This window comes from Pagrus pagrus, assembly GCF_965226575.1.
Source record: "Pagrus pagrus genome assembly, chromosome: 5".
NCBI classification, from domain to species: Eukaryota; Metazoa; Chordata; class Actinopteri; order Spariformes; family Sparidae; genus Pagrus; species Pagrus pagrus.
The window spans coordinates 27,450,174-27,462,268 of NC_140189.1; the positions used below are offsets into that span (position 1 = coordinate 27,450,174).

At 42.4% G+C, this 12,095-nt stretch overlaps 2 protein-coding genes across 2 annotated transcripts; one reads left to right on the forward strand and one right to left on the reverse strand.

Moving 5' to 3' along the window:
• Positions 1–581: 581 nt before the first annotated feature.
• On the forward strand, positions 582–4,281 carry prss23 (serine protease 23). The gene is made up of 2 exons (XM_084352777.1): positions 582–939; positions 2,492–4,281. The coding sequence occupies exon 2, from the start codon at positions 2,509–2,511 to the stop codon at positions 3,628–3,630; it is 1,122 nt and encodes a 373-aa protein (XP_084208903.1). The 5' UTR covers positions 582–939; positions 2,492–2,508; the 3' UTR covers positions 3,631–4,281.
• A 995-nt stretch (positions 4,282–5,276) lies between these two features.
• On the reverse strand, positions 5,277–12,095 carry cfl1 (cofilin 1). The gene is made up of 4 exons (XM_084352272.1): positions 11,985–12,095; positions 7,591–7,901; positions 7,429–7,505; positions 5,277–6,291 (listed from the first exon to the last, which is right to left on the reverse strand). The coding sequence occupies exons 1-4, from the start codon at positions 11,985–11,987 to the stop codon at positions 6,179–6,181; spliced, it is 504 nt and encodes a 167-aa protein (XP_084208398.1). The 5' UTR covers positions 11,988–12,095; the 3' UTR covers positions 5,277–6,178.

Consider the following 12,095-nt stretch of genomic DNA (forward strand, 5'->3'; position numbering starts at 1 on the left):
ACATATTTGTTTTTGACATAGAGAGCTGAAGTCACGCCCCTTCCGATGGACCTCATGGGACCTTATTTCAGAAATATATGTACAATATATATTTATAACTTATCTTTTAAATTGACGAACATCATATATGTAGTTTTATGGCACAATTCAAGAGGAATTAATACATTATTTGTCTCTCACCACCATACTAAGTTTTGTAAAAATAAGGTCCCATGGGGTCGACCAGATGATGTCAGAAATGTTACTTCTACATACTTTTTAATATTAGCATGCTGATATTAGCATTTAGCTCAAATCTACAGTTCCCAGCAAGTACAGTCTCACAGAGCTGCTAGCACCACTGAAGACGATTAGCTTATAAACAAACGTACAAACATAATTTTCATAAATATTTTTCTTTCCACTTGATATAAAGACTTGAATCTGATTTTCTCCACGTTTTATTTCATGTTTAGGAATGTAAAAATGCGTATAAAGTGTGAGAATAAGCTTTAACTGATGGTTTATATCCAACTACTAACCGGCCACTAGCTAACAGGCTAACTAGCTAACCGTCCAGGCTAGCTGTCCGTCCCCCCCCAGTCAGCGGGCAGGCTGCGGGGCGGGCTGCGGGGCGCTAGGACCGTGAGGACGGACGCCTCACAGGGCAAACACTCCTGCTCAGACAAGAGACTTTTATTTGTGGCTCTGTGTCTGTCTGAGCCGGGCTGGTCTCACAAGAACCACTCGGTCCACTGAGACTCCGCATCGTTTATTTATTCATACCCGCTGTTATAAAGAGCGAGCGAAGACTTTCCTTGTGGAGGACCAGAGAGAAAAGTACCTGCCGGTGACCGGAGATGATGAGGAGAACCTGGGGAAGGATCGAGAAGGAGCCGTCTGATGGGGAGGACAACTTGACTGCGATGTGAGCACGAACCGTCGGTCTCTAATCCGGAGGTAATCACATTAGATTAAATGGTTTGAGTGAGATTTTTGTTTATTTTTTAGGCATCCCACAGGAGAGATGCTGTATTTACAGGTCTGTGCATGAATACAAATTGATTGATTATTTTAATGTATTGTAAAATATTAAATTAAGTATGCCTATGAGGTTGCAGGTGTTTCTTTTTCTTCAGTTTACACATTTTTTCATAGTCCTAAACATCTTTAACCATCTTACCTGAGGGGGAACTTGTGTTTTGGACAGATGTTAATGGAGCTAAATTTCATTTTACTCATTATATAAAGTTATATCACATTTAGTGAGTCTTCTGTAGACTTCAGACCTGCAATCTGGAGTGATTTGGATGCCTGCATGTGTTATTTGTGAACTGAAAGACTAAACTTTTTTGCATTTTCCCTTTAATATGCAATACATTTCCACCTTAATCACCAGAACCATCACCTCTCCTTCTGTCTCTCTGTAGTTTTATGTTGTGGCTCTTCCTCGGGGGACGTCCTCTGGATCATTCCTCTGTGGCGTCCGTCAGAATAACCTTTAAAACCTCAGGAGAAGCTGCGGTCTTGGTTTACAGCTGGGCATTTTTGTCTCGAGGGTCAAACATGGTGTTTAAACACTGACACACGCTCTAAACACACACGGCTTTACCGGCCAATTTACCACTTCAGATCCTCTGTAGCTGTCATGCGTCTGACATGTCAACGTGGAGGGAAACGTACACTTTCCCTGCTCACAGGAGCTCCTTTTTTTGTTTCTCTGCCTCCTTTGTAGTGTTACACAGGGCAGCGCATAGGTGTGTAGACAGACCCCACCCCGCCCTTTGTTAGGAATAATACTCTGTCTTTGCCGCCGTGCCTCGACTTGTTTCTTTTCACTTTTTACACACCTGCTCTCTTCGTGCCATGAGTGCCTCAGGGTCCACAGCCTTCAGAGGGGATCAAGTATCTCCTTGTGCCTGCTAATCTGCCCTGAAAGCCTCAACGTACACTGTGAAGGAGTTAATGTTTGATGGAAAACAACTGAGCTGCTGCAACTATTTGATTCGAGGGGTTTTACTCTGTTGTTCACCTCTTTAGTCTTGTGGATCCACGTCTAGGAACATGATATGATGTTTCAAGTAACCACACACTGCATTTCTTTTCCTCTCCGAGCGTGAACCCCTCAGCAATGTCTGCGACCACTTCGCTTCCTCTTTAATTGAACTTTTCTCCCCTCTGGAATTTGTACCGAACCGATATTAAAATGCTTCGTTCGCCTCAATCGTGATGAAATCCTATTTTCCTGGTAATCTATATTGTAGGAACAAGAGGTCCATTGTTGCCTCGCCACACCAGATGAAACTCAGGCCTGCGTTGCGACATTTGATTTTGCAAGCTGACCTCACTTGCATAGGCTGTGATTTATAATCAACAGTGAAGGAGTCCAGATTTATGTGGGATTAGTTTGTTGGACTGTTTGTTCTGGTATGTTTTCCATTTTCTCGACAAACAATCGAGGAATTCGCGCAAATCTTTTTCTCATGTTTGTGATTATTTTCTGTCGTTGCAGTGTTTTCCGTCGCCGCGATGACGCCACACCTGCTCCTGCTCCTCCTGCTCCTCCTCCCCCTCAGCCTGTCCTTTCTGCAGCCTCCTCACCACCCGCCCGTCCACATCCCCACGCTGGTCCCTCACGCACCGACGCCTCTCATCCGCTCCCGCTTCAGCGCTCACACTCAGCTGGACTTCACCACTCACTGCAACTCCAGCTGCTTCCACCGAGGCGAGCAGGAGGCCCTGAAGGAGGAGCTCACGGAGAAACTGGCCTTTGAGACGCTGTACGCCGACGGCTCCCGCACTCTCACTACGGTGGATGTGGAGGCCGATGAGGAGATTGATGGGGATCACCTTGCCCTTCCTCCTAGAGTGAGGCCCAGGCACAGACGTGTGAGGCGTCAGATCTACGGAGCAGACGGACGTTTTAACATCCAAGGTGACAACTTCCTGTTGGATTACCCTTTCTCCACAGCTGTGCGCATCTCCACCGGCTGCACCGGCGTTCTCGTGTCTCAGCAGCACGTCCTCACAGCTGCCCACTGTGTGCACGATGGGAAGGATTATGTGAAGGGGGCGCGCAAGCTCAGGGTGGGCTTCCTGATTCCTCCGTCCATCAACGGCACCGATGTGGGCCTCACTTCTGCGAAGAAGCCTCTGGTCCGCTGGGTGAGGGTGAAGCGTACCCGCGTGCCTAAGGGCTGGATCCAGGGCCCTCAGGAGGTCAGCATGGACTTCGATTATGCCCTGCTGGAGCTGCGTTGGCCTCACAGACGTCCCTTCATGCGCCTCTCCGTGGCTCCCTCCTCCGATGACCTGGCGGGGAATCGCATCCACTTCTCTGGTTTTGACAGCGACAGATCAGGAGAGCTGGTGTACAGATTTTGTCCAGTAGAAGAAGAGTCCAGTGATCTGATATACCAGCACTGTGACGCCCGACCTGGAGCCAGCGGCTCGGGAGTGTACGGCCGAGTGTGGGACAACGGGTTAGAGCGCTGGGAGAGGAAGGTCATCGGCATCTTCTCTGGACACCAGTGGCTGGAGATCGACGGGGAGAACCGGGATTACAATGTGGCCGTGCGCATCACTCCTCTGAAGTTTGCTCAGATCTGTTACTGGGTGCACGGGAACCGACTAGACTGTGTCCAGGACTGAGAGGGTTTGACGGGATAGCGTGAAAAACAAAAGAAAGCACAAAGTGACTATAAAAACACAGGGTGAGATGTCTTACTTCCACTAAAGAAAGACGAGTGAAACTGGATTTAATCCATATAAAAATAACACTGTTCAGTGACACACCAGTAAAGGAGATCTACTCAGTCACTTTTGGATCCAGTTTCACTTTATGTGTTTAATTTTCTCCCTGTAACCTCTGGGCCTATTAAACAGATCTGCTGTGAGATCATCACCACAGCATCTTTTAATATGTTTCTGCCCGCAGTCAGATTAATAACACACTCAGTGTTTCCACAGTATTAAACTAAACCACTTTTTACAAGAGGGGGAAAAAAACACTTCTCCTCGTGTGTGCAGCGCGTGTCAGTAGCAGCAGATTAATTTCCTACCGTGGATGACGGCAGACTGTTGACATTTTACATCTTTCCTGCTCTGTTTTCTGACTTTGGGGAAATGGTATTTTATAGCTCTTCAAAAAAATCATTCAGTTTATGGACGCCACTGATGCTTCTTGACCTGACGTTTCAGCAGACAAGATGCTCTTCTTAGTGTGGTCGGAGAGACACGGTGTTAATTTTATTTTTTTGAAAAATGCTTGATATATATTTTAATAAACAGAGATTTATAGCAGAGTGTGTGTGTGCGTGTCAGTAGTCTTGACTTGGCTTCAGCAGTGGTGTCGGGGCTCCCTCCTGTGGTCAGAACATGTACAGCAGCATCAATGGAGCTGCAGGGAGTTGACATTTAGAAAAGCTTTTCTTTGTCATTTATTTATTTTTCATTTAGATGCACCAGCACATAATTTAGGTGCACCCAGTAATACATTTTAATTTAGCTTGTCAATGAGTTTCATGTGTAATTAATCTAATTTCCTATTTAAACGGGCACTTCGTAGTTTTGGAGGAAAAATTCAATCTCAGAATTTTAATATTTACAATATTAATGAGGTAATAATACAAACTCAGAAATATTCATCTTTTCCATAGCTGAGTGAACAAGCTGTTCTCAGATGAAAATAAGATCCTCTGTTTGAAGCTAGAAAGGTGGCAGGGTCCGCCACATAAACAACTGAACTTCAAGATCAGTTTGTTTATTCAGTCATGAAAACAAAGAGTTTGTTTAGGCATAAAAAATAAATAATAAGTCAATTCTCTTTTTCTTCTGATAAAAATTTCACCCTGGAGATGAAGATGTGAATTCGAGCTCTGGGAAGCTGTGATGAGCATTTTTCACATTTTTTTGTAAATAAACGATTCATCAGTAATGAAAGTCTTTAGCTGCAGCTCTACTCCAGTTTGGTATAAACTGAATTCAGAATTAACTGATTGGCCAATTAACAGACGATGGCAGCAATTCAAACCAAGACAATGCTAAAATTAAATAGTAAACTAAATATCTCTGGGTTTTAAAAAGGTTGTTTTGTCCAGCATTAGTTGGACAAAATAAGTTGTTTGAATACTTCAATTTAGGCTTTAGGACACAAAAAATATTTTTAAAAATATAACATTTTACAGACAATCAGTTGATAATCATACAGTAACATCTGATAGTGATATAACACATTTTGAAGAGTAGGGTGAAGTGTTTCACAAGTAACAAAAGTGCAAAAAGAGCAGAACAAGTCAGTAGTTTAGTGCTTTTTATTAGAGATAAGGAGACGATACAAAACATCCACCATTCAATATTCAGTCTTAACTCTGACCGCTGGTCTTTCATATACACATCGCTCCCCATCAGACCTTCCTAACACCAAAGTTTTTAAATCAAGAGGATCCAGGTTTAACAAGTACAAGGAATGTTGTCTTTTTACTACATCAAATGCAATGGTTTTCTGACCCAGAACTGGAAATAAAAAGGAATCACTCAAGTTTTGGAATTTGCATGTTCAAAAAGAAAAAAAAGAAAACGATGGAATAACAAAACAAAAAAAGAAAAATATATATATTTAACCGTGTTCCCCCCAGAGAAAGTTTCTTTACATCTTGTGCAATCAAGAGTGAATTAGTTCATATTACAACTAGTCTCAACTACACACACTTACAAAACTTAACTAGAAGTTTGGCGAAAAAAAAGAAATGTAGTTGGAACGTTTTGTTTGTCGGGATTCAATGGTTGGAAAACTAATTTTTTTTGCCTGTCCCTTTCTCTGCAATCATTCGAATGTAACCCGGAGAGAACAAAACCCCGTCCTTAACATAAATTATATGTGTATTTCATTTTACCATCATCCTTCCCTCAGTTGTATCTCACTGTTTTTCTTAGTGTGTGTTTTGTTCATATTATTTATGTTGCGTGAACTGGATGACAGTCTGCATTTGTGGAATTTTCCTTTTGTTTTGTTCTTTTCTTTTGTTTTGTTTTGTCTCTTGACCCCAAACTCACCCGCAATATCCCACCCAGAGAGTCCCGCAATTGGTGCTGGTTCTGCTTTTGCCCTTCACCAAACCACACTGGAATGAACGGCTAAACCCAACAGATGTGTCTGAAAGGCCTCGATCGAAGCCGGAGAGGGAGGGGGGGACAATATTTATAAAGGGGATCCTTCCAGAGTCACTACTGAGCTGCCACCCAGCTTCTCTGCCAGGGTGTGCCGTTCTTTGAGGTCTTCCAAACCGTTCACCTGCCACTCGTGCTTAATACCTGAAACAAACAAACACAAGAACAAACTAGTTTCAGACAAGGACTTAAATCTCATCACTTTTAGTAAACAAGGTTTGGTCAATAGACCCTCATCTAGTAGGACTTAATCCTTTATGAGCTAAACTTATGTTTAAAAGCAGTCTAATTTCTGCTTCTCTCAACCGAAACAAACAAAAAGCGCAAGTAGTGTGGGTTCATGGGAGCCGTCTCCATTGTTACAGAACCATTTCTGATGAAAATGTTGGCAGAAAATGTCCTCGCTGTGATGCAATAAAAATATTTAATACATTGTCAATATTTTCAATTACCAGGATAATATCACGAATCATAATCATGTTGGACGGGGCAGTAGCTGCATAACTGAGCAACATTTGGTCTACCGCAATGTTTTTTGCACTGACAATGTTAAGAATAACGAACATTTAAAATAAACCAATAAACAATTCCCTGCTGTTTAACCTGATCATCTCAATCCATACTTAAATTAAAAAACACTGTAGACATAAGGAGAGGAATAGTTATGCTGAAGTATTAGACTAGGGATAGCAAGTTTAAGTTAAAGACTACGTTTATGATTTTTGAGCAGCATTAAGCAGTGTTTTGTCCACACGGGGGCAGCAGAACAAACTCTTAACACATTGATACCATCATCACAAACAATTTCCTGTTTCCACATCCAGACATTACCAACATTAACACTCATGTAGTCATGTTTCTGCCTTCCCCTCCAGCTCTGTTTTGGTGTCCAACAACTCCTGATGGATACATCATGGTCTTTAGCTGCTAAATGCCTCACTATGTTCACCAACTAGTTGCTATTATTTTGATCTGCTGCTCGTTCAGGTAGCTGGCAGTGGGTTTTCTGCTGAAAACGTCGCCATGACACTGAACTAAACAGTTTTAAGACGCACCTGAAAGCAGGCGGCCCAGTTGTGATCTAAAAGTAAAACCCCAGCCGTGCAATGTAATAGGTAAACAGCAATAGTCATCTGATTGATTAGTGCAGTTTTAAGTTCAGGTATGGATCGGCTGTGGTGAAGGTTGGGGTTTATGGTTAACATGTTCACGCCTGCAGCTTTGTGATTCTCAAACCGTTTATCCATCAACAATAACAAAACTATGTACACAGTTATTTACCTTCAAATTTCCTCTTGATAGCATCTTTTGAGCTGGCATAGATCATCTTGCTCTTCAAGGGGGCACTTTCTGGAGCCCTGCAAACAGGTACAAAAATGATTAACACCAAATGTCATCTTAATAATGGTCATTAACTCTTTAATGATAATTTTCTGCCCACACCAGAAGATAAAGATCAGGTCCTCCTTCTTTGTTTCTTTGGTCTCATAGGTGGCGTCGTACAGGGCGTAGCGGCAGTCATCTGGGGGCAGCATGTTCACAAAGTGCGCGTATGGGTCCTGGACTTTGGTTCCCAAATCTCCCAGCAGGATCTCTTTGCCGTCATCCAGAACAATGTTCTTGAGGTCCTTGCTCATGCAGAACAGAATGGCCTTCTTCCTCTTCTTCTTCTCATCCTCGTTCGCCTGAGCCTTACGCACCTTCATGTCATTGAAGACTGCGATAACTTCATCTGTGACTTTCACACCGGAGGCCTGTGTAGAGAACAATCCGTTAGTTCAGAGTTAAATGTATTTACAGTTTATTGCTGAACCCTCACTACAGGATAATTGGGCAGATTTTGGGTCTTTATTGGCCCCTCCTGACAACTGTGTGGGGAGAGGCTGGTCTGAACATCTGTCCAAACTATCCCGTAGTGTGACAGGTTTTACAGACATAATCTTAATGTTATCGAAAACATGTTTGATATTTATGACTTGAAATCCTGCAGTGTGAAAGAAAGCGCAATCAAATAGTGAGCAGAAACCCACAGTAGCCAATGAGAGAACATGGCTGCCAACAGCACGAATAGGACTTTTGTCTTCCATGCCAGATGGACAGTAGAAAAGGAGGACAAGCTTATGGAAGTATGGTAACGGTATGAAAAAACGTAGCGCGCACACGCAATTGCAACCAGCTGAAGACAACAGTCTGCCACCATGTTTGTTTTATTTATGAACTACAGTTCCTTAAATTGCCACTCTGACACTGTTTAGCGTAACAAGTGTGTAGTCTTGTGTCTTGACTGTGTGAATTCTTATAATCAAAATATTAAAAATCAGTTACAGCCGTTATGTCTGTTTGTAAAGTCAGTGAAGATTTGATAATCCTTGCACCAGGCATTACGCAGCAGCTGCGATTACTGCAACTTTATGCATTTCCTTAACAGATGATGTCACGGAAAAGGTAAATTCCTAACCTGCCATCCTGTTTTACACTTAAATTGATACCAATGCTTTTAGTAAAAATACTGTACATCGTATTTATACCGTATGATAACAGAAAAACAAGGAATTTGAATATGATGATTGGGCTCTGGTTAATGTATCACAACCTCCCGGAGTATTAGTCTAGAAAAATAACAGACCAATTGACAAAAAAGTAGTAAGGTTTGTCTGAATGAGTCAACAGTTGCCATCGTCTGCAACAGGCCAAAAGTGACGACTTAACAGTAAGTATAGACATCATGAGGCTGAAGAAAGGCCTGAGAGGGCGACATGTGACTATCACCATTACACAGCAGGAATGCTCCTTACAAGGCCGACTGATAAGGAGGATTGAAATGCGAAGGTGCGGCCGTGACAAGCTGTTCGCCACGGCGGTGGTAGAGGTGGGAGATTTTGGTTGTTTAATGCAAGCTTAAAATTATCTGTCAGAAGAGTCCATATCAAATCACTAAGAACAGCCTTTTAATGACATTTATTATGCACAAGGTCAAACTGTAAGAAAACAAAAGGACAGAAATAAAATATGACGCCAGTGCCGTCTGTCCAAAGTTCACCTTGAATATGAATACTAAAGAAGTTCAGTTAAAAGGTGTGGCTACGTTTTCATGGCATAAAAAAACATTATGTAAGTTGTTTCTACAGAGGGATCAGCAGTGTGTCTATAACATAAAGGAGACCATGTGGGCAAGGGTGTGGTTAGGAATTAAGTGTTTCGGGGCAGGGTTGAGTCACAGACAATGGCGCTTCTGTCAAATACAGAACACTAGTCACATCGTAGAGTCACAGCTCCTCCATAAACTCAATCAAGTCTTCTGACTGTGTTTAAGGCACTCCATCACAGGAAAATGTGATCTCAGGAGGAGATGGAAGAAAGCTGCCATCTACCAGCTATGTGTCAGCGGAAAAAGACAATAAAAAGGAAATAATGGGGCAGGAAAGACGGAAAGGAGACTGCAAAACAGTGTGGGCAGGAACTGTATGTTTGCACAAGGCGTTAAAGACCCGTATGAGATATCAGTGAATTTTAGTGTAATTATTAACCAGCAAACAACCTCACTCACTTCCTTTATCACAAGTCCATAAGAGAATTGTACTTCATAATTTCATGCTCCTTGCAAATGTAGCAAAATCGCCAAAATATTTGCTGAGGTTTACAAATTTCGATATCTCTAAGCGTATGAGACAACACATGTCACATTTGTCTCACTGCATTATTAAAAATGACTACAGCATATGCTTTGTGTCTCATTTTTCAGTGCACAGACATGGCTTGCATGTGTAAAGTCAATAAAAAAAAATTGTTGCTTCCACTTCCTCCTTTCCGCTGCCTTGCCTCAGCCCTATTTGTCACCACATCGTTTTTTTTCTGTTTCTTGTTTTGTTGGAGCAGCAAGCTTGTATCACCATGGTGATTTCTGAGCTCCTACCTTATCTAATCTTAACCGTGGATACTTTTCTTTACAAAAGGCAAGGTTCAAGTGACTCAACACAATTTTTAATTCCTCTACACAGTTAAGATTCGAGGCATATCGCAGGCTAATTTCACCTGCAAACACAGGCCTGATGAGATTATATCTATAGATACTCTTAATGTAGAAAACACTGCAAAGGGAAAGATTTTGTTGATGTCAGGTTGTTGCTGGTGCCGACTCAGCAATGAAATGCCATAGACAGCATAGCCAGACGTTAAAGGTGCACTATGTCATTTTGGAGAAGAAAGCGTTAAGGTTGCCAAAACAAACTAAATAAACAAACTCTTTGTTTCTCATGACTGAATATACAAACCGACCTTAAAGGACAGCACGATTTCATCCTGTTGTACTCTATATGTGGCGGACCCTGCCACCTTTCTAGCTTCAAACAGTGTTCTGTGGACCTTATTTTCCTCTGAGAACAGCTCGTCTATTCAGTTGTGGAAAACATTCTTCATACTTCATTAATATTGTAAATATTAAAAATCTTGAGTTTGAATTTCTTCTCCAAAACTACATGCCACTTAAACAAAAAACTGATTTATATATTGATATTTATACACATACATAATACTATGAATTTTCTATTTGTGTTGTAATGATGCAAAACCTATAACGCAGATTCTGCCATTTCCGACACCAATATGCTTCTCTGAAGGTTTGATGACTATATATGAATAAATTGAGGCAGTCATTAATTATTCCTTCTTGGTATTGTTTCGTTGTCTGGTGGCGCGACGGGCGTGCAGTGTGTATAAAAGGGCTGTACACTTTAATGCGCAACAAAAAAAAGATGCGCAGTGCCGACCATGAAGATCCACAGACAGCGGCCCATTAGCTTCAGCTAACGGATCCAACACAACCAACCTGCCGTTACATAATGATCACAATTCCGTCAAATAGTTGCTATATTCTACCTGATACAAGGCAAAAGTAATCATCCAGCAAACGTCAGTGAAATAAATCTAATTGCAGCTTCGTTACCATACAGCACCCAAAAAAAATGGTCTTTGCACCAAATTCAGGGTGGGGCCATGAATGCAGCACACGCACATGTGAGCGCTAGCTTGCTATATAAGGAGAAGCTCGGCTCGATCGGATCCGTAGTTTGTCAATTCATTCATTTTGTCACGATGCGACTCGGCCACAAACCTACAGAAATGTCAGTTTAGGATCACTGTGGGTGAAAAGTGGCTCGATGTGGAGCACGTAGTCAACCAGCGTCTAGAAATACTGATCGCGACAGAGCCGTGAACAGACAAAGAGCAGGAAAATCACAGCTAGCGTCAGCCATAATGGGTGTCATTTTCTGCCTCTGCCGCTAACGCAGCTAACAATACCGTTAGCGAGTTAGCCCCGAGGCGCCTCTGCACCTGCCAGCGCTGCGCTGTGGGAAGCGTCGACGAGCAGAGGAGAAATAACGGAAACATGATGCAGTGAAACACTAGAGCCGCATCCTGACCCCCGTGTGCATGTTAACACACACACACGACAACATTTACACTTTTTTTTTGGTCGGTAAAACACGGAGAATTGAACGAAATGGCGCCACTTGTGCGGAACCGTTACGTCCGTTAGCTCTTTCGTTATCGCAGTCTGATGAAAACTAGCACAGGAAATACTCGCTGAATTTGATGAATGTAAAAACCTACGAAAGCTTTGTTAGCTGTCCAGCAGAGAAAGCTTTCCTAGCACCGGCGCTAGCAGCGGCTCCTGCGGCACAGGACCGGCTTACTACGTTTCATGCTAAAACTAACACAATCATCTATTAAAATAAAACACCCATAAATGGACCTAAAACCTCTCCACATCTTGAGATCAAGTCTGTAATAGACAGTCAAACCAGGAAGAAAGGAAAAAGTGTGAATGTTAAACCTACCATGGCTGCAGCTCTGAATAGGTCAGCGTCTGGTAGAAATTGAATGGACTGTGATGATGAATTGTGGCTCTCGCTCACACACTAGATACACAACGTGAACGCGCCTATAAG

Coding starts and splice junctions, on each gene's coding strand:
- prss23 (XM_084352777.1), top strand. CDS start 2,509: ATGACGCCACACCTGCTCCTGCTCCTCCTGCTCCTCCTCCCCCTCAGC.
- cfl1 (XM_084352272.1), bottom strand. Junction 7,506..7,590: donor GACCTGATCTTTATCTTCTG/GTGTGGGCAGAA, acceptor ACCTGTTTGCAG/GGCTCCAGAAAGTGCCCCCT. Junction 6,292..7,428: donor TATCAAGAGGAAATTTGAAG/GTAAATAACTGT, acceptor TGTTTGTTTCAG/GTATTAAGCACGAGTGGCAG.